The sequence below is a fragment of the Stegostoma tigrinum genome, chromosome 25, assembly GCF_030684315.1.
Source record: "Stegostoma tigrinum isolate sSteTig4 chromosome 25, sSteTig4.hap1, whole genome shotgun sequence".
Lineage (NCBI taxonomy): Eukaryota > Metazoa > Chordata > Chondrichthyes > Orectolobiformes > Stegostomatidae > Stegostoma > Stegostoma tigrinum.
In genome coordinates this window covers 5783962-5807066 of record NC_081378.1, presented here as the reverse complement: position 1 = coordinate 5807066, position 23105 = coordinate 5783962, and the positions used below count along the sequence as shown (strand labels likewise).

The 23105-nt window shown below is 44.2% G+C and overlaps 1 protein-coding gene across 3 annotated transcripts in view; it reads left to right on the top strand.

Annotated features, from left to right (window-relative positions):
* LOC125463363 (proline and serine-rich protein 2-like) overlaps window positions 1-23105 on the top strand; it is a 68552-nt gene that overhangs the window by 34298 nt on the left and 11149 nt on the right. Inside the window, exons 1-3 of one of the 3 annotated variants that reach the window (XM_048554574.2) lie at window positions 16537-16710; window positions 19210-19430; window positions 22007-22244. In XM_048554574.2, the coding sequence (XP_048410531.1) occupies window positions 19305-19430; window positions 22007-22244 (364 nt within the window). In that variant the 5' untranslated portion in view covers window positions 16537-16710; window positions 19210-19304. Of the gene's footprint in view, window positions 1-16536; window positions 16778-19209; window positions 19431-22006; window positions 22245-23105 lie in introns of those variants that run through there. The other 2 variants (XM_059654833.1, XM_048554573.2) reach the window with 2 other exon arrangements.

Sequence of the window (23105 nt, the reverse complement as noted above, 5' to 3'; positions counted from 1 at the left end):
GATAGATTGTGATTCCTGTTCAGTACTGAAACCTGATCTGTGCTTTCTATCAACCTGGATTTGAAAGATAAATTAAGAGACTTTGCACACTTTTTATGAAATCTTTAACTTTGGTAAGGATTCCATAAATAATGGGGATGCATTTCCAGTGTTCCGTAACAGTGAGCAGAGATTGTGCTTGGGTTCTGTAGCAGAGAACAACAGAAATCAGTGCTGTCAGTGAGGAAGTTACTTGAGAAAAAACATAGGGTCAGCCTCTCTGGCCCAGAGGGTAATTTGAACATGTTAAAACCTGGCCCAATGTAGTTTTTGTTTTTCTTTTATCCTCCCTGGGTGACTAATGCAGCAGGTAAGCAGTTTCATGGCTGATTCCACTTCAGCCAGACAAGAGGAAATATATAGCCTGGTGACAGAGTTCCTTCCCAATTTCCATATAGACTCTTCCCAGAATGAAGACCTTGTAAAGAAAATGTTTAGATAGATGTGGATGGGCTGTGAGCAGTAATTACTGCCTGATGACAGTCCAGATACCTAGCTAGTCAAATTTCACGACTGACTATATCTTAGATGCTTGAATCAGGGCAGTGAACTATAAAACCATAAGAAATAGGAACAGAAGTAGGCCATTCAGCCCTTCCAGCTTGCACTGGCATCCAGTGGAATGACAGCTGATCTGACATTCCTCACAGCTACTTTCCTGTCCTTTCCCTGTAACCCTTGATGCCCCGAGTGATTCAGCTTTAAATACCTTTCTCCATGACTCCTCTATCGGTCACTGAACATGATGAGGTCAGCCGGGTGGAATTCACAGAATATGAGTGGGCCGTTGATCTGGTCTAATCAAGGATCCCAGGCTGACAGATATAAACAGGAGTTTCAGTGATTCTGTTCACTTTGAGAGCTGAGGGAGGTGGACCAGTGTCAAGGGCTCTCCACATGTAAATAAAGGGTGACTTGGTGATGGGATACCGGCCTCTGAGGTTATTTCTGTCACCTGTCTTAATATCTCTGTATGTGGCTTGAGTGTCAAATCTTATTTGGTTTCATTTGGGAAACATTACGACATTAAAGGGTGCTTGGTAAATTCAAGTTCATATTGTGTACATAAGAAAAGGAAACATCATTTTATATGAAAATAACATGGTTTTTTCTGCAGGTTGTGCCCAAATGAGCTATGCTTCACTTTAAGAGGGCTTCAGTTGATACTTGCATAAAGTTGCTCAAGTGTTACCTCTGAAATAAATTAACAATATTCCAAGGAAACTTCAGCCATTGCAAGTCTTTTGTTTTCCTAAGCAGAGCTTGGCACCTATGCTTGCTCATTGGCTAAATTCCTGAAACCCAAACATTCATGAAAATACCACAACACTCAAAGCTTTGGCATTCTGTTATGCAACTTCGTTCTGGGGAATAATTAAAAACTCACGTTTTTTTTTTCTCACCAAAACAATTGGGCTGTTTGTAAATCATTTTAAAATTGTTTTTCATGTCAATCTATCTCTAGTTAGGAATTGCTTGGCTTGCAAATGGGTAAAAGGGGATAGTCTGTGGATATAGAAATGGCAGCATTGGTGAGCTCAGTTTGCAATGCAGTGTGATGCCCGTGGTATGGGTTCAGTTCCCATCACTGGCTGAGGTCACCATGAAGAACTCGCCCTTTCAATCTCTCCCCTCGCTTGTGGCATGGAGACCCTTGGGGTAAGTCACTGCCAGTCTCCTTTCTCTAATGAGAGCGCAGTCCTATAGGCCACTAAAGACTATAGTGACTTTATTTAAATAGCATCGTCAATCCCATTATATGGACAAAGAGTTAAGCTAATCCTTCAAAACAAACTTTCATCAAATGTAGAGGGAGGGCTTGTACTGCAAAGTGGTAGTGTCCTTCTCTTTGAGCGAGGAGACTTGGGTTCAACTCCCACCAGTTCCAGCGGTGTGTCGCTGAACAGGGTGAGATAAATTATATCTAAAAGGATGCATTTTACTTGCCAACAAAAGTCACGCTGCTTAGTTTTGCTACCAGACCCAGTTGTATTAATATATTTAACAACCCGGATTTTGCAGTCCGTAGTGAAATGACAGCATACAATCTCAACCTCAGATAAAGCAACCTGAACATGTTTCCTGAACAAATTGTTTCCCCTACTCCTGAAAGCAGTTTGAATCTGCTGCCAAGTGGAAGGGCTACAGCGATGATGTCACAAGCTAGGTGAGTAGCCAAATGTATTAAAGCATTTCCCCAGACAGCAAACCAGGAAGGAACAATCACTGAGCCCTTCACTTCGTCATTTTCAATGTTATGGAGAGTGAAATAAACAATTCAGACATAGACATTAAGATAAAAGATAAAATATCTCAAACTTTAATGTTGGGCAATAAATACTAGTCCAGTCAATGACACCTACATCCCACGAATGCATTTTTTAAAAAAAAACTTCTATTAAACTTATTTTTTTAATTTCACAATGCTGAAAGTTGACACTTATCAAACATAACATTTCAAACACAGTGAGGATGTTTCATGGTAATCATAACATTCATACACCATTTTAAAAAAGTTACATCTCATCCAGAACAGTAACTTTTTCAATGGTTTCTACAACAAAACTGGGAATGTAAGAGTGGAAGTTCTCTTCAGTTCAGTGATTTCTAATTGGTTGTTCTTTGGGGGAGTTTGACCATGCACCCTCTGGTGAAACATAGTAACATAAACAATAACATTTGTTACTGACCACAACTTCAGGATTTCTGTGTTTAACTGCATTTTTTGTGTCCTGGGACACTTGTATAATTAGATTCATTAACAATCCAGTCAGTTGCAAAGTGTTGAAATCAGATTAAATCGTCAGATACAGGAACGGAGTAAGCCATTTATTTCATCCATCCAGTCTGCTTCGCCATTCAATGAGGTTATGACTGATCTGATACCTCACAGTCCACTTTGCTCTCCTGTCTTTTCCACATAGTCCTCGGTTTGTTTGTCTGATTAATCGTTGTCACATGTATTGACATACAGTGAAAACTGTTGTTTTGCACGCTCTGTAAGCAGATCTCACCATACAATATGCATCAGGGTAGCAGAGCAGAGTGCAGAATACAGTATTACAACTGCAGAGAGATCAACATTAACATTTGAGAGGTCTGTTCAAAAGCCTGATAACAGCAAGGAAGAAGCTGTTCTTGAATCTGTTCTCAAGTGTACGCAAATCTCTGCCTGACCAGAAGAGGGTGGATGAAAGCATAACTGGTATGGGAGGAGTCTTTGAATGTCTGTGCTGCTTTCCCGAGGCAGCAAGAAGTATAGACGGAGTCAATGGCTGGCAGGCTGGTTTTTGTGATGGACTGGGCTGTGTTCATGACACCCTGTTTTTTCTTGAGGCCTTGGGCTGAGCAGTTGCCATACCACACAATGCTACATCTATAAAAATTGGTTAGAGTCCTTGTGGATTTCTTCAGCCTCCTGAGGAAGTAGAGACATTGTGCTTTCTTGACCTTCACATTAATGTGCGTGGACCAGGACAGATGGTTGGTGATCAGCACTCCCTGGAACTTGATGCTCTTAACCATCTCCACCTCAGCACTATTGTTGCAGGCAGTGGCGTGCCCTCCACTCTGCCTCCTGAATTTAACGACCAGCTCCTTCATTTTGCTGACTTTGATGGAGAGACTGTTGTCTTTACACCATGCTGCTAAACACTCCGTCTCTTTCCTGTATTCTGTCTCATCGTTGTTTGAGATCGGACATACTGTGGTGAGATCATCCCTTCAAAATGTCTATTTCAACCTTGAATATCCTTAATGACACAGCTTTGATGGCCCTCTGCAATAAAGAAATCTACAGACTCACTACCTTCTGAGGGAAGAAATTCCTCCTCACCTCTGCCTTTAAGTGGACAATCTCTTATTTTGATATTATGCTCTCTGGTCCGAGGCATTCTCACAAAACAACCTCTCCACATTTACCCTGTTAAATCCCATAAGAATTTTGTGTTTATCAATGAGGTCACCCCTATTCTTCTAGACTCCAATGAGCATGTGCCCAATGCACTCAAACGTCTCCTCAGCAGGCAGCCCCTCTGTTCCCAGGATCAGCCCAGTGAACCCTCTGTAGTTTGCAGAGTTCCAGATGTCGCTGCCAGTTTCAAGATGGTACTCCTATTGCTCATTCAGTTCCATTGTTATTGTTATCACAGTATTCAGGCTGATACTCGTGTCATGACAAATTAGCCTGCTCAGTGGCTCAGCTGCTTATGATAACAAGTCACCAAGGAATACTAGAAAAAACATTCTTCAGATGGTTCTCTAGACTGCGTGCGACGTTAGCTGTGGATAGACATTGAACAGAGACAGCACATTATCCCTCATCACACCGGGAACCAGCCAGGGTAGCTACTCTTGATTGTTATCCCATCACCATAGTCCTTGTTTGTGAATGTTGGGTGAGGACAGGGTCACACTGTCCTCCCTTCGTCTTCCCTACAGCCCACACTGAGTTCCACTCACCAACCAGCACTCAAATGCGTGAAAGGCAATGATTTGGCTGACGGTGCCCATGGTTAAACTCAACCCATGCCACAAGTCAGTATTGAACACCATCCCACAGAGCTTAAGGGAGTGCACCACAACTGCACGTGCCCAGTTTTTCACTCCATTGGGGTATGGTGTAGAACTGAGAAGGAAACTAAACATTATGTGCCTGCATCTCCATTCCCATCTGATGTCAATGTCATGAGGAAAGAAGACTATTGAGGAGCTGGCTGTTCACTGTTGGAAACAAGTAAAGACCTGCTTCCTTGCTGCTTTTGGAGAGTTCATGAGGAAAGATAAAGAGCCACAACTTGAATTTAGAAACATGGGTGGGTGTTGGACAGGGGTGATTATTAGACTGACTTAGGACACGCCTAGTGTCTGTCTACTTTGAAACAGCAGCTGATCAGGGAAATATGTAGTTATATATTGCATCTGTTTCAAACTCGATTTAAGGCAAGGTATTTGGGGAAAAGCAGGAGACTGACACTGGGTAAGGATGCTTGGTTGAAGAGTCAGTGCAGGCAGATGGACCAAATGACGACCTTCTGTACAATGACTCTGTGCATTCAATGACCTCATCCTTATCCACCTCTACCGCCCAGAATCAACAAAGCAATCGTTGTCTGATTTGGAAATACACTTCCCAGCTTTCTGGGATGAATTTCTCGTAATATTTATAATTGCAGGTTTACGAAATTCAATGCCAGTGCAAGGATCTTGGACAGACTAATAAAGTGCCAGCTCCGGACATATTCCAACATTGGCCGGGGGGGGGAGTCACCACGAAGGATTCTCCTTCTCAACCTCTCCCCTCGCCTGAGGCGTGGTGACTCTCAGGTTAAACCACCACCAGTCATCCCTCCCTAATGAATGAGCAGCCCCATGGTCTGGTAGGGCCATGGCAAGTTTACTCATAGAACGTAGAACATAGAACAGAACAGCACAGTACAGGCCCTTCGGCCCACGATGTTGCGCCGAACTTTTATCCTCAACCTAATGTCTATCTAACCTCTACCCCTAGCTCATACTATCATCCATATGCCTGTCTAATAGCTGCTTAGATGCCCCTAATGAGGCTGACTCCACCACCCTCTCTGGCTTTTAAGCAAATTATATATATTTAATATGTATTTGAATGCAGATCAACTGAAACAGCCAACAGTTTGCTGTGTCTAAATAGAGTTACTGATTTTCCTCCCGTTTTAGAGATTCTACACTCTGGTATGTGCATTACTAACAGTAACGATGGCAGTTTCCTTCCCTAACTGAGATTAATGAACCAGATGGGTTTTTCCTGACAATAGTTTCATGCTTATCATTTGACTCCAGATTTTTATTGAATTCCAATTTCACTAGTTGCTGTGGGTGGGGTTTGAAGCTGAGTCCCCAGAACATTACCCAGGTCTCCAGATTAATAGCCAAGTGATAAGTCCGCTGGACTATTGCCTCCCCATCTGTAAATTGTGCTGGCCTGTCAGGGACTGGAACCTTCCATTTGATCCTGTTGGATTGTAACCCCCTGGTGACGGAGCGTGGGACTCCACTCTTTGGTAGGCCACAAGGTCCCACCTTGTCTTCCAGGCTCATTTCAGCACCCACCCCCAGGATATCCCCTTCTGGGAGGTCTGACAGCTGTGGTCATTTGTTTAAAAATTCCTTGGTCACTATGAAGTCACCGTCTCTCCTGTTGTTTAGTGCCAGAGGCTGTTTTCAATCCTGCTGGCTGACAGCTTTGCAGAAATCACAGGAAAACATTCCTTATTTTCTCCTGGGGCTTTGGGACCTTAATCTCTCAGCTTGTTCAATTGGAAAAATAACACAGGATTGTATGTGAAATTAGTTAGAAATCCAATGCATCCAAGATTAAATTCAGTCCCGGTGGATCTGTTAAACAGATCCTGTGAACCCAGTGGAGTACTGTGTACAATTTTGGTTTCTGTATTTAATAAAAGGATGTGGAGGCTGTTCAAAAAGAAATGCAAATGGTTCGTTCCTGGGATGAAAGGGCCATCTTATCAAGAACAGCTAAATAGGGTTATGCCTTTATTCATTAGAATTTAGAACATGTGGAGTGATCTTATTGAAACAGACAACATTCTGAGTGGATAAAGATAAAATATTCAGTATGCAAGCATCTGTATTTAAGCACAGGTGGAGGAACTCAGCAGGTCTTCCTAAAGAAGGGTTATACTGCACTCAAAACCTATAATCTCTCTCCACAGATGCTGCCAGGCCTGCTGAGTTTGAGGGATTTCAACAGTGTAGATGTTGAGGAGATGTTTCCACTAGTGGGTGACTGTTGATCTAAGGACTTAGTTCCAAGAGAAGGGGAAACTCATTTGAAACTGAGAAGGAGAGGAATGTCTTCTCCCAGAGGGTAGTGAATATCTAGAATTACCAACCCCAGAGTGTTATGCTGACTAGATCACTGAAAGTATTTAAAGAGGAAGTAGTTAGATTTTTGAAATCTAGGGAGGTAAGGGCTAAGAGAAAAACAGAGGCCTGGGAAGAACAGCCATGACCTTATAGAATAGAGCAGGCTTGAAGGGCTGAATGGCCTACTTCTTCTCATAGCTCCTATATTCTCTTGTGACGTCTCTTGAGTAAACACTCTTTACTCATTTGCGTTCCATTAATTCAATAAAGAAACAGCGTAAGTTTCTTGCCTGGAGTCACATTTCAGGTGCTTTTCAACAGTGGCTCCCTACTTACCCAATGGTTTTCAAGATGTTTTGTTGAATTAATCTCACTCCTGAGTTGCAAATCAAACATTGTAGCAGATGTTCAGATTGTAGTAAGGTTTCAAAGGGTTGGCTCTAGCTTTAAAGGAATCCAAAGTGATTAGAGAGGGAGAAACCAAACAGCCATTTTCAACAGAGTGGGAATGATGTGGATTAGGTACACAATACAACAATGGGAAGCTGATGTGTTCTTCACCCAGGGGGTTGTGAATCTGTGGAATTCTTTGCCCAGTGAAGCAGCAGCGGCTTCCTTGTTGAATGTTTTTTTAAGGCAGAGACAGATTTTTGAACATTGAAGGAGTAAAGGGTTATGGTGAGCCCGCGGGTAAGTGGTGCCAAGTCTACGGGAAGATCAGCCATCATTGGGCCAGATGGCCTACTCCTAATCCTGTTTCCTATGTTCTTCTGTGCAGCTCTATGAACATTACAGAACAGGTAGAAATTCCAGTTTGGATTGAGATTGCCGATTTAACACTGTAAGGATATTGTGATGAATTATCAGCACTCTCTTCCAATACAGTATAATTTGTCGTCATCTTATGAGATTTGGCATTCTTGCAATTCTGTGCTGATGGATGCAAAATGAAAATCTTTGACAGCTTTGTTTTTTTATCCCTGAGCAATGCATCATTGAAGTCACTGTTTATGATGAACCTTTTACAAAGCTTGTCCAGAAGCAGGAGGATTGTGAAGGGTCTCGGCCCGAAACGCCAGCCTTCCTGCTCCTCTGATGCTGCTTGACCTGCTGTGTTCATCCAGCTCCACACCTTGTTATCTCAGATTGTATCTGATTCTGGGCACTTCATTGTATGAAGAATGAGAATGTTTTGGAGAGTGTACAGAGCAGGTTCTGGGGCTTAGGAAGTTCTGTGTTTGTAAAGATTGGTGAGTCAAAGGCTTTTCTTGTTGGACGGGAAAGGATAGCTAGTCGATACCATGAGGGATCAGGTCAAAAATATCCACCAAGAGAAATTGTTCCCATTGGTGGAAGGATCCAGGATCAGGGGACATCCATTGGTGAAAGCATCGAAGATGATGTGAGGCAAATCTTTTTGATGCAGTGACTGGTTAGGATCTAGAATTCGCTATCGGAAACTATGGTGAAGGCAGCTTCATTTGTGAATTGCATACCACGAACTGCATAATGATTGATATTGAAAACAGTCTGAAGAAGAAAAATTTGCAGGTTTGCATGAAAAAGATGGTCAGTATCTTTGGATGAGTTGCTGTTTCATCGAGCTGGCATAAACACGATAGGCAGCATATCCTCCAATCTGTTGACACAATCATGCACAGCAACACAATTGTTGTCAGTGCCCTCACATCAGGTGAAGGAAAATAAAATTGATTTCTTGCTTCAGATTGCTGTTCAATCAGTGCCCAGCCATGACCAACTATTCTGTGGCTGACAACCGCAATGTAGGAATGATGATGGACAAGATTGGAATTGGCTCTGAAGCCGATCACAGTAGCATAGTCTGCTAACATACACTCTCTATTATCCAGATGAAGAGTACTGACCTTGGTGAGGAAGCCCAGACTGCTTGGTGCTTGTGGAATTAGATAGCAGCGAGAAGGGTCCACCCTCCAGGGTGACAATAAACTGGGCTTAGAAAGAATATAAGGAAACAATAATGAGAGAAAGAGGGAAGTAGGGTAGTGGAATAAATGGGGAAAAGGTGGTTGAGTATATATTGTATCAGAGATAATGGGAACTGCAGATGCTGGAGAATCCAAGATAATAAAATGTGAGGCTGGATGAACACAGCAGGCCCAGCAGCATCTCAGGAGCACAAAAGCTGACGTTTCGGGCCTAGACCCTTCATCAGAGAGGGGGATGGGGTGAGGGTTCTGGAATAAATAGGGAGAGAGGGGGAGGCGGACCGAAGATGGAGAGAAAAGAAGATAGGTGGAGAGGAGAGTATAGGTGGGGAGGTAGGGAGGGGATAGGTCAGTCCAGGGGAGACGGACAGGTCAAGGAGGTGGGATGAGGTTAGTAGGTAGGAGATGGAGGTGCGGCTTGGGGTGGGAGGAAGGGACGGGTGAGAGGAAGAACAGGTTAGGGAGGCAGAGACAGGTTGGACTGGTTTTGGGATGCAGTGGGTGGAGGGGAAGAGCTGGGCTGGTTGTGTGGTGCAGTGGGGGGAGGGGACGAACTGGGCTCGTTTAGGGATGCGGTGGGGGAAGGGGAGATTTTGAAGCTGGAGAAGTCCACGTGGGAACCCTGCGGCCCAATGGCATCAATGTGGACTTCACCAGCTTCAAAATCTCCCCTTCCCCCACCGCATCCCTAAACCAGCCCAGTTCGTCCCCTCCCCCCACTGAACCACACAACCAGCCCAGCTCTTCCCCTCCACCCACTGTATCCCAAAACCAGTCCAACCTGTCTCTGCCTCCCTAACCTGTTCTTCCCCTCACCCATCCCTTCCTCCCACCTCAAGCTGCACCTCCATCTCCTACCTACTAACCTCATCCCACCTCCTTGACCTGTCCGTCTTCCCTGGACTGACCTATCCCCTCCCTACCTCCCCACCTATACTCTCCTCTCCACCTATCTTCTTTTCTCTCCATCTTCGGTCCGCCTCCCCCTCTCTCCTTATTTATTCCAGAACCCTCGCCCCATCCCCCTCTCTGATGGAAGGGTCTAGGCCCGAAACGTCAGCTTTTGTGCTCCTGAGATGCTGCTGGGCCTGCTGTGTTCATCCAGCCTCACATTTCATTATCTGAGTATATTTGTCTTTGCTTATGGGACATGGCTGTCATTGACTGGGTCAGCATTTATTGCCTGTCCTTAGCTGCCCCTTGAGATGGTGGTGGTGATCTGCCTTCTTGAACCCGTGTGCCATTGGTTGACCCACTATGCCCTAAGGGAGGGAGTTCCAGGACTTTTCCCCAGCGACAGTGAAGGAGCAGTGATATATTTCCAAGTCAGTGTGGCGAGTGGCTTGGAGGGGAACTTGTAAGTGGTGTTCCAAGTATCTGCTGCTCTTGTCCTTCAAGGTTGAAGTGGTTGTGAGTATGAAAGGCACCATCCAAGGGTCTTTAGCAGTGCACTAATAAAAAAAAGAATTCTGCCTTCCAAAAAAGCGTGATTCAGAATTATGGTTGTGTTTTGTATTGCATCAAGACATGAGTGACAGTAAATGTTCTTTCTTGGCCCCGATACACAGCTCTATAAACACTGCTCAGCTAACTCATAGGTGTGTATTGCCAAAACATGACATGCATTACAAATGAATAATGCAGAACTATTATGGATTGAATACATAGGGTTATGGGTAGTGTTTATTTTCACTCCTTAGCAACCTTAGCGCATTACCTGGAATTCTTGTACATTATCAGTCCTCCATGGTCTCTGCTCAATATGACAAAGATTATGTCAACAGTAAATGACTTTCATTTATTTTTAAAAAGACGGCTCAACCCTTGTTTATACAAACCTGTGAACTGGACATTCTGGGCATCTAAGCTCCTGCCACAATTTCATTTCATATTATTGTTGCTACCTTTGTACATTGGGACTTCACCTTAACACAGTCTACAGGGTCTGTACCTCAATACTGCAGTGTTTATGAATTAACGCTCAGTGCTGTAACGGTGCCAGGCCTATACCATCTGTATATGTCTACAGTCTTCATGCTTGCTGTGTAAATCAAACAAATAATTCAATTCTAAAGAAGGCTCCACTTACCTGAAACATGATCTGTATTTTCTCCACAAATGCTGCAAGACCTAATGTTCTCCTGCAATTTCTGTTTTCGTTTCAAATAATTAAGTGGCAACCTTCAAATATTTGTTGTTCTTTTAAACGGGCAGCCGTGTTTGTAGTGGAGGGACGCTCGTGAAGACATTGTTAAACTGAAAACTTTGTAGTCTGGGACTAACACAGTCCAGGCACAGGACTAATGCTCTGGGGACGTAGGTTCACAAGCAGCGGATGGAGTTTAAACATAGTTAATAAATCAAGAACACAATGCTAGGCTCAGTGATTAGTGACCACAAAACTATCATCATTTATTGTAAAACCCATCTGGTTCACTAATATCCTTTAGGGAAGGGAATCTGCCATCCTTACTCGGTCTGATCGACATGTGACTTCAGACCCACAGCAAGGTAGCTGACGCTTAATTACCCTGTGAAGTGGATGAGCAAGCCATTCATTTCAAGGGCGATTTGAAAGGGTCAATGAATACTTGCCTTGTCAGGGTCAGCCACATCCTGTCAAAAAGTACATTTTTAAAAACATTCCAGAGATAGATGCTGGAGAATCTGAGATAACAAGGTGTAGAGTTGGGTGAACACAGCAGGCTAAGCAGCATCATAGGAGCAGGAAAGCTAACATTTCGGGCCTAGACCCTTCTTCAGAAATGGGGGAGGGGTAGGGGATTCCGAAATAAATATAGGGAGATAGGGGCAGGTGGATAGAAGACGGATAGAGGAGAAGATAGGTGGAGAGGAGACAGACAGGTCAAAGATGCGGGGATGGAGCCAGTAAAGGTGAGTGTAGGTGGGGAGGTCAGGAGGGGATAGGTCAGTCCAGGGAGGACGGACAGGTCAAGGGGGCGGGATGAGATTAGGAGGTAGGAGATGGGGGTGGGGCTTGAGGTGGGAGGAGGGGATATGTGGGAGGAAGGACAGGTTAGGGAAGTGAGGACAAGCTGGGCTGGTTTTGGGATGCGGTGGGAGTGGGTGAGATTTTGAAGCTTGTAAAGTCTACTATACCACCTGCACATCTGCTAATGTGGCAACTGTATCCACTGTTCCTGTTGTGACCTCCTTTACATTGGGGACACCCAAGCAGAGGCTTGAGGACAGCTTTGCAGAACACCTATGCTCGGTTTGCACTGAACAACTGCACCTCCCAGTCGTGACCCATTTCAATTCCCCCTCCCATTCTTTAGATGACACGTCCATCCTGGGCCTCCTGCAGTGCCACAATGATGCCACCCGAAGGTTGCAGACACAGCAACTCATATTCCGCTTGGGACCCCTGCAGCCCAATGGTATCAATGTGGATTTCATAAGCTTCAAAATCTCCCCTCCCCCCACTGCATCCCAAAACCAGCCCAGCTTGTCCCCGCCTCCCTAACCTGTCCTTCCTCCCAACTATCCCCTCCTCCCACCTCAAGCCCCACCCGCATCTCCAACCTGCTAACCTCATCCTGCCCCCTGGACTGACCTATCCCCTCCCTAACTCACCACCTACACTCACCTTTACTGGCTCCATCCCCGCCTCTTTGAACTGTCTGTCTCCTCTCTACCTATCTTCTCCTCTATCCATCTTCTATCCACCTCCCCTTCTCTCCCTATTTATTTCAGAACCCCCTTCCTCTCCCCTATTTCTGAAGAAGGGCCTAGGCACGAAACGTCAGCTTTCCTGCTCCTCTGATGCTGCCTGGCCTGCTGTATTCATCCAGTTCTACACCGTGTTACCTCTTTTTAAAAACATGCCCACTTACAGCTGTGTAATTGAGACTGCTTGACATTGCAAAATAATTATGATAGTCTGCCTTTATTTACTGAAGCCGTTTTGTAAAGTCATTGTTTTGCTGAATAGTTAGGTGTGCTGTTTGCTCAAAATCCTGTACAAACCTCCACAACCTGCTAGTGTACTTATGACTCCACGCATAAAAATTGTTCTATTTCTGATTCTAATTGTGTTTGGACCTCCCCGAAACCAAGCCACACAGAGATAAGTAAGGGGACGGGATCCAACATTAACTCTTTTGGAACCATTACTTTGTTTTACACCAAACTTACCCATTATTGCCCAGTCAGTCCACCTGACCCAACCTCTCCCAACCTGCTACATCCCAAAATATAATTGGGTGTATTATTAGACAACCAGGTTGACTATCAGGTGGATAACCTGTTGAAAAATTAAAATTTGCACTAAGTCCAGAAACTATGCACTTAGTGGTATTGATATTCATAAGCCCTGTACTGCCCTCCTTCCCCAGTTTGTCAGAATCCCATTCAGCCCACCATGCCTGCGCTGGTTGTATTTCCTCGTGCCAATCTCCTGTCTTTTCCCCATATCCCCGCATGCTATTTCTGTCCAAACAGCCCTCCAATGCCCCCTTCAATTGAACCTGCCTCCCCCACATTTCCAGGCAATGCATTTCAGACCCTAATTACTCGCTGGGTCAAAAGATTGTTCTTCACATTTGCCATGTTTGCTTTGTTTGTTTTAAATCCATGCCCTCTCCTTCATTTCCACTCCCCCTCCCATTCTTTAGATGACATGTCCATCATGGGCCTCCTGCAGTGCCACAATGATGCCACCCGAAGGTTGCAGGAACAGCAACTCATATTCCGCTTGGGAACCCTGCAGCCTAATGGTATCAATGTAGACTTCACCAGCTTCAAAATCTCCCCTTCCCCCACGCATCCCTAAACCAGCCCAGTTCGTCCCCTCCCCACACTGCACCACACAACCAGCCCAGCTCTTCCGCTCCACCCACTGCATCCCAAAACCAGTCCAACCTGTCTCTGCCTCCCTAACCTGTTCTTCCTCTCACCCATCCTTTCCTCCCACCCCAAGCCGCACCCCCATCTCCTACCAACTAACCTCATCCCACCTCCTTGACCTGTCCGTCTTCCCTGGACTGACCTATCCCCTCCCTACCTCCCCACCTATACTCTCTCCACCTATCTTCTTTTCTCTCCATCTTCGATCCACCTCCCCCTCTCTCCCTATTTATTCCAGAACCCTCACCCCATCCCCCTCTCTGATGAAGGGTCTAGGCCCGAAACGTCAGCTTTTGCGCTCCTGAGATGCTGCTTGGCCTGCTGTGTTCATCCAGCCTCACATTTTGTTGTCTTGGATTCTCCAGCATCTGCGGTTCCCATTATCCCTCTCCTTCTTTTACAAGTGGGATCAGTTGCCTACCAACTCTATCCAATCCACTCATGATTTTGAAAACCTCTATCAAATCTTCTCCCAACTGCCTTCTGTCTGAGAAGGACAATCCCAACTTCTTCAATCTATCCTCATCAGTGAAGTTTCTCATTCCTGAAGTAGTGCACATTCTTGAATGCATTCCACATCTTTCCTATAACATAGTACCCACAACAACACTCCAGCGGAGCTTGTACCACCTTGATAGTTTAAGGCAACTGGGTTGACATGACAGAAGCATTGAAGCATCTTAGTCCTGTGTCTCAACTGGTAGTCAGCATTAGCTCTGTAACTTTTCAATACCGCTGTCACTAATATTAACATCCCCAGTGGGGGTGGGGTGGTTGGTTAGTTAAGGTGGCTGGATGCAGGTCTTGTAGTGTAGAGTGACACCAACAGCATGGTATCATTTCCTGCACCAGTTGAAGTTACCACAAAGATCCGTCCTTCTCGAGCTCACCCCTTGCCTGAGGCATAATGGTCATTAGGTTAAACTCACCAGCAGCCCTCAACCTCTCTGAGCAATCCTAAGGCTCTCTGGCCACCTAACCTTCCCTAACCCTTCCAGTGATGTGCTTGGCAATGTATTTACAAGCCAGTCTCATAATGGCACATTTGCTGAGAACAATTTCCAACTTAGTGATGCAAACCACAAAGTTTTGGGTTGAACCTTAGCCAGAAGTTGAAGATTAGGTAGGAGGACCTTGGCCTGGGATCCTGATACATATCCAAAGAATCCTGCTGGAAGGTGCCTGGATATAAACCTGGAGACAGCCAGAATTGACTGGCAGTTGTTATCTGCCCTGCCAGCAATTGAAATCTGGGTTTGTAGAGGGAGCATACCCCATGACTATGCTGTCTCATGTGAATTGCTTTATTAAAGGTCCCATTATCTTTGAGATGTGGACCTAGTTTAATACAAGATAGTGAAAGTCCTGTCAAACTATTGACAGCCAGCACTTTTTCAGATAAAGAGAAAATTGGCAACAAGTGAAGAAGTCTGAACTTAGCCCCTTCTCAGAGCCTTGGCAATGACATCAATTAGGATTAAAATACACACCTGGCTGGCATTGATTGGACAGTGAATTGAGCCCAAATAAAGAGACAGTAAGTCCATAAACTGCCCCACCCTGCCTTGTGTCATTAAATGTGGGTGATTGGGGTCTCGCTCATTGCCTAGAGAGCTGACGGATCTTACTTTCACAAAGAACATAGGAACAGGAGTAGGCCATTCAGCCCCTTGAACTTGTTCTGCCATTCAGCAAGACCATGGAGGATCTGTGGCCAAATTCCATACACCTGCCTTTGGCCCCCATCCCTTAATCATTTTGCTTAACAAACCTTTACCTATCTCAGATCTAAAATTAACAATACCTCTTGTGGAACAGAGTTCCAACCCTCTACCCCTGTCCCTTGTGTAGAAGTGCTTCTTAACATCTCTCCTGAATGGTCTGGACTTAACTTTCAAACTGTGGTCCCCCTTTCTTCTAGAACATAGATTCGTACCTAGTTGTAGAACTTTGTCCAGCACTCTTATCCCCAACCCCCAATCCTGATCGCAGATGTCTTAATCAGGCTCCATGGCTTACAACAAGGGAAACCCCCTCTTTCTCAAAGCCCTCAAGCAGCCCCACTTTTTGCCTTTTTTTGTCACTTTTTGCCTTCCTGCTTTGCCCACTAGCATCACGGTGAGGAGCTTTTGAGTGGGGCATTAATTGCCTAACTGGGGGTTTCAAATAATCCCAAACACAAAGTCCTTCCCCCAGTCCCACTCCACACTTCAAACTTAATCAAGGTAGATGCAGAGGGGTAGTGGAGTTCGTCCTAACTTCTTAAATGCCAGTGCTGCCATCAAAGCCAGCATTTAGTTCCACACCCAGGGTGTGTGTCAAGTTGGAGGTACATACCTGCAATAGTTCACTCTGCAAATAAATCTATACCGAGCAAACATTGGTCCCAGATACTTCCTTCAACAGCTGTCTCCGTAACAGCAAAGGTCTAAAACACAGCACCTCCCACAGCACAGCACTCCCTCTGTACTGTGCTGCATGGTCAGCTTGATTACGGTGTTTCATGTCTCCGCAGTGGGACTTGAACCCACAAACATCAAACTCCGAGAGTAGGGAGTATTATCCACTGAGCTACAGCAAGAACAGCTCTTTCCATTGCTTGGTTGTTGGAATTTCCACTTGCTGCCACCCAATGAGCCATGAGAAATGGCCCATTAATCAAACAGGAAGATAAAGGAGCTGGAATTATCAAAAACTAAACAATACTAAAGAATGCAAGTCAAACAAGGCTAAATCTACCAACCACTCAGTCTGAAGGGCTATTAGAAGGGCTTGTCATATGAGGAGTGGTTGAGGACTCTAGGTCTGTACTGAGTGGAGTTTGGAAGGATGAGGAGAGATCTGTTTGAAACTTGTGAATTACCAAGGAGGCCTGGATAGAGTGGGTGTCAAAAAGATGTTTCCACAAGTAGGAGAGACTAGGACCTGAGGGCACAACATCAGAGTGAAAATCTGACCTTTCAGAACTGAGGTGAGGATGAATTTCTTCAGCCAGGCGGCAGTGAATCTGTGAAACTCATTGCAGAAAGCTGTGGAGGGTAAGTTATTGAGTATATTCAAGTGAGAGCGTGATAGGTTCTTGATTGGTAAGAGAATCGAAGGTTGAGGGGAGATGGCAGGAAAATGTGGTTGAGGAACATACCATCCATGATCGAATGGCAGAGTAGACTTGATGGGCCAAATGGCCTAATTCTGCTCCTGTGTGAAATATTACACTGTTACAGTAGCTTTGAGTATATTGATGTCCTTTACTCTTTCTGTGTCAATAGTGCTTTCTGTTCTATGGCATTTAACAGTGAAAGCATAGGATTAGAACAAAGCTTTGGCAGATCAGGCACTGGTCAGCTGGTTCTCACAAAACACTGTGCAGTCAAACAGATATGAAATAACTCCAGATGTTTGTGGTCACTTCAGTTTGTCCTGGCACATTATAAATACATCTAGTTGCTCAACTCTGAAAGTAAGAAGCAATGTTTAAAATCTGAGCCTGTGTCATTTTTTTATGGCTGGGCCTCGGCTGAAAATGATGTCATTGTTTACTTGTTAAATCATTGCAAAGTTGATAGATTTGCAGGGTTGGGGAAGGTTTCAATTGAAAAGGCAAAAACACAGATCACATTTAAAACAAAACATTTGGATATCCAGATGAATCAACACAACTGACAGGGCTACTAAGAGCTGGAAAGTGGCAAAGCAAGATTAAGCTCCATAGCTCTATCTTGGTCTGCATGGACATAATGGGCTGAATGGTCTCTTTCTGTAAAGGACAGTTACATGTGGAGATACAAAGATGATGGAAGAGCCATCATTGCAGCAGAAATCTGACCAGGTGCTAAACATCCTTACAGACCTTATATAATCATCCCATGCCTGTCAAACTCAAAATAATCCATCAACTATTGGAGGAGATTCTGCAGTCTTGGTGAATAGCCATGAGTGCCATAATATCTACATAACGGTCAGACTCATAATGTGGATCTTACACTTGCTAGAAGCCATAAATATTTGTGCCAAAGTCCCAGTTCTCTGCAAACAAAAGGAATCTGTTCAAGCGTTACAGAGATATAGGAACTGTCAATACTGGAGGTGCTGAGATAACACGGTGTAGAGCTGGATGAACACAGCAGGTCGAGCAGCATCAGAAGAGCAGGAAAGCTGACGCTTCAGGTCTAGACCCTTCTCAGAAAAAAAAATCAAGCGTTCAAGCATTTATGTCTGTTTTTGAATTACCTGGGAAAGCTGAAGTTCCTCCGAGTATTCTCTGCTGCAACCCCTTGTCCCATCAGCTTGCCAACCAATTGACACTTTTTTCTCCTGCAGTCTAAACTGATGTGGTCATTTGAAATATGACATTCTTACATTTATCCTGATAAGAGTGAGATGAAAAGCATTGACTACACACCTCCTTTTTCTCATCAGGAATATTCAAGTTTGAAATGACAACATCTTCTCCCTCACCCAGACCACTGTCAATTTCCAATTGCTAACTGAGCTCCAGAACAACTAATACCACACAAACCAGAAAGTTACCCTTGGGATATAAGATTAGTCATTCACAGTGTGGAAGGAGGCAATTCAGCCCACTGTGTCCATGCTAGCCAAGAAAGAGCTGCCCAGCTTCATCTTGCTTTGCTGCTGCCTAGCTCTTGGTCTGTACTCTTGTCAGTTGTGTGGGTTTATCTGCATATTCAAAAGTTATTTTTAAATGTGATCAGAATTTCTGCCTTAGACACCCTTTCAGAAAGTGGGCTCCAGGCCCCCATGACATTATCAATTCCTCCCATCCGATTCTTCTATCAATTACATTAAATGTGTGCCCCCAGGCTATTGACCTCTCTGATAAAAGAAATAGCACCTTTACCACGTACACCTCTAATCAAAGAATCCCCACAATGTGGAAGCAAACCATTCAGCCCATCAAGTCCACATCGACCCTCCAAAGAGCATCCCACCCAGACTAAACACCCTTCCCTAACCCTGTAACCCTGCATTTCCCATGGCCGATCCACCTAACCTGCACATCTTTGGACTGTGGGAGGAAACCAGAGCACCTGAAGGAAACTCATACAGACTCAGGGAGAATGTGCAAACTCCCCACCTGAGGGTTGGAATCAAACCTGGGACCTGCTAACCACTGAGCCACCGTGCTGCCCTGTATTAATCATTTTTAATACAGTCCAATTAACTCGAGGTTGGCTGCCTCCGTTTCAGAGTATCTTCTGATCTGTCTCATTTTGGGGAGTGCAGTGTTATACCATCCAAAGGCAGTGGCAGGTGCAGACAGAAAGGTGGAATTAAGGCCTTTATCTTATTGAATGGCAGAGCAGGCTTGAAAGACTGAATGTCCAACTCCTGCTCCCATGTCCTGTATTCCGAAGAGTGAGGGAAGCTTACAGTCAAATCCTTCCACATGTGTTGCCCACCTGCTATTGCGAATTTTAACTCCAGAATTCTTTCTCACTCCCTGCAGGAAGCATCAGTTCCTTTGGAACGAACAGCAGGGTGACACACATTAATACAACATATTCCACTTAAAGTTCCTTCTGTTGCTGGAGTCAACTGGAAATGCCAGTTGAGTCGAGGTATTCTGAGATGGACTTTGACGTTAAACCTAGGAATAAACTTCAGAGTATCGGAAGAATGGGAAGTGGTGACAGTGGCTTCGGTTCCAGATCCAGAAACTCCAATCTGGTAAGTGACAGAGTCTGTCGAGAGAGATTGTGGTGTAGTGGTAAAGCAATTGGGCTAGAAAGAAGCCACCATGGAGATAGTAGGACCTGCCGATGCTGGAGAATCTGAGATAACACGGTAGTTGCTTTCTACAGTGTCTTACACTGTAGATTTATTGGTAGCTGAAAACAAAAAGCAACAAATTACTGTTCCAAAGTTTTAATATTTCAGTCAGTGGCGGCAATTTTATACTTGCAATTTCTGGCACTTCCTATGATTGCTGATTGTTAGCCTCTGCTATAGCAAATACCTGGGGCTTCTTTAAATGCTTTTCCTCTGTCGTCACACCAGGCAATTTATGAGGCAACAGTTTGCTTAATTGGATGCCGTGGTGTTTCAAATTTGTGATCTCGATAACTCAAGCATGTCCTTCGAGCTGAGAAAGCTGGGGGGTATGGAAACTGTTTGAAGTCTACTAAGCTCTAAGGGGCATAGACAGGGTAGTAGGAGAGAAACTTTTCCCTTCAGTGGATGGGTCAGTAACTGAAGGCCACAGTATTAAGGTAGGGAGCAGGAGGTTAGAGGAAACTTTATTTTACTCAGAATGTGGTATCAGGTATGTGGAACTCATTGCCTAAAGAACTGGTAGAGGCTGGAACCCTTGAGATATAAAATGTATTTATATGAGCACTTGAAACATCTTTACATACTAGGCTACGGGCCAGGTGCAGAAAAATTGAATTAAAATAGATGGCTGCTAGATGACTAACATGAACATGATTGGCTGAAGGACCTTTTTCCATGAAAATCTCTGAGTCTACAGTGTCACATTTAAGGAAGCTGATCATGTCCATAAAGACTCTTACCATCGCATTCAAACCCATATCCCAGAATATTAGCCTGGAACTCACGAGTTACTAGCCCAGTTGGTTAGTTCAGTTGGCTGGATAACTGGTCTGCGATGCAGAGCTGAGAAACTGATGCTAAAAGCATGGGGTCAATTCCTGCACTACCTGAGGTTACCCTGAAGCACCCTCCTTCTCAAACTCTTTCCCTTGCCTGATATAGCAACTGTTCTTCCCAAGACCCTGAGAAACTACAGAAATAGACAAGTTAAGTGAGTGGACAATTGCATGGTAGGTGAAATATTATGTGGATAAATGTGGTAAACTTAAGAACAACAGCGCAAATGATCTGAATGGTGATCCATTGGGAAAAGGGGAATTGCAACAAGGACCTGGGTGTCGCTGAATGCAAGCATGAAGTTGCAGCAGGTAGTGAAGAAGGCAAATGGTATGTTGGCCTTCATAATGGGAGGATTTGGGTACAGGAGCAGGGATGTCTTGCTGCAGTTGTACAGTGTCTCGGTGAGATCACATCTGGAGTACTGTGTGCAGTTTTAGTCTTCTTATGGACGGAAGGATGTAGTGGGTATGGATGGAGTGCAGCAAAGGTTTATCAGACTGATTCTGGAGATGAAAGGACTGGCATATGAAGAGACTCAATCAGCTAGAACTATATTCACTGGAGTTTAGAAGAATGAGAGGTGACTTTTTAGGACACCTTATAGAGGACAAGACAGGGTACCTGTTGAGAAGTTGCTTATCCTTGCAGGAAAGTCCAGGACCAGGGGACAAAATCTGAGAATAGGAGATTGCACATTCAAGACAGAGGTAATGAGGAATTTCTTCCCTGAGAGTTGTGAATCTGCGGAACTCTTCACCATAGAGAACTGTCGAGGCTGGGTCATTACAGACATTAAAGGTTGAGATAGATTTTTAATCAGGAAGGGAATGAATGGTTATAGGAAAAAGGCAATAAGGTGGAGTTGAGGATTATGAGAGTGACCATGACCTCACGAGAGTGGCCATGATCTTAGTGAATCACAGAGAAAACTCAATGGGTTCAATGGCCTTTTTCTGTTTTTATTTCAAATTTCCAATATCTGCAGTATTTTGCTTTTCTTGATGGATTAAGGGTACGGGTGTAGCTTTTCTGATTCCACTTGAGTAAATTCCAGGGAGTGTCCAGTGGTCTAGTATTTCACAACGATGTATCCACTATCCCTTCTGTCTGTGTCTGAGTATAAATAGCCTAATCATTACCATCCAAGATACCACAGGATATTGGGTATATTAATCAGGATCTGATGGGATAAAAGTGGAAAAGGCTCAGATTGTATAGTACCTTTCACCTCCTCAGGCTGTTCCACAGCAATGTGCAGTCAAAATATTTCTGAAATGTAGTCATCATTATTGTGGTGTTACAGAGTGAAAGTTATGTTCCCAGCGGTGCTCATAATTCTCACCAGTTCTGCCAAAAGGTCACACTTGAAATATTCAAAAACTCATCAGAGACAGGAGCAGAATTAGGCCATCCAGCCCATCAAGCATGCACTGTTATTAAATGAGATCATGGCTGACCTGATAACTGTCAACTCCATTTTCCTGTCTTTTCACCACAACTCGATTTCCTTAGTGATGAAAAATCTATATCTCAGCCTTGAAAATGTTGCCTCTCTGCTACATACATTGCTTTTAGCATTTGGTTTTCTTGCATTGTCCTTTTTTTGACTAACCGTTGGACTTTATCTGTAGGATGATGACTTCATGAATTATATGTCTCATGAGGAAAAGGAGTGTATTCTGTTCTTCGACACAACTTTGGATTCGCTGAATGATGATTTTGAGGAAGGTTGCTCTGTGTGCAGTGTAAAAAGTGAAGATCCAGCCACACCAACACAGACTACCCTGGGAACTGACGAAATCATTGACTTAGTGATGACCCGATCTCAGACAACAGAATGTGTTCCTAAATATGACAATATTCCTCCAGGTATGCTAAGCAGCCACATTATCTTGCTTTTCCTTGGGTTCACATCAATATCTGCACTCATTCTGTTTGAAAGCTTTGGAGTCCCTTTTGTATGTCAGATTAATGCCAGCTAACCAGTCGTTACTGATTTACCTCATGCTTTCTTGCTCTGTTCAACTGCACTGATTCAGTTGATGTTAATGTTGCCTCTTCATCCAGGCTTTTAAAGAGAAATAAATGAGTAGTTTTCTTCATTACATCAAAGATGATTATAAAACACAGAAAAGTACAGCACAGGAACAGGCCGTTCAGCCCACAATATTATGCCAAACTTGAGGCTAAATGAAACTGATCCCTTCTACTTGCCCTTGGTCCATATCCCTCCTTTCCTTGCATATTCATCTGCTTCTCTAAAAGTCCCCCTTAAATACCCCATCTTATCTGCTTCCACCAACACCCTGACAATGTGTACCAGAGTCCTACTAGTCTCTGTGTAAGAACTTTGCCCTTCACATCTCCTTTGAAATTTCCCCCCTAACCTTAAATACATGCCCCCTGGTATCAGGCATTTCATCTATGGGGAAAAGATTCTGGCCATTAACCCTATCTATGCATCTCATAGTTTTATAGACTTCTTTCAAGTCTCCCCTCACACTCTGCTGCTCAAAAGAAAACAACTCAAGTTTTCTAGCCTTTCTTTGTAGCTCATACCCTCTAATCCAGGCTGCATCCTGGTAAACCTCTTGTGCACCCTCTCCAAAGCCTCCACATCCTTCCTGTAATCTGGTGACCAGAACTGAGCACAGTACTCTAAGTGTGGTCTAACCAAAGTCTTATAAAGCTACAACATGACATTCCTGACTCTGGTAATCAATTCCCTGA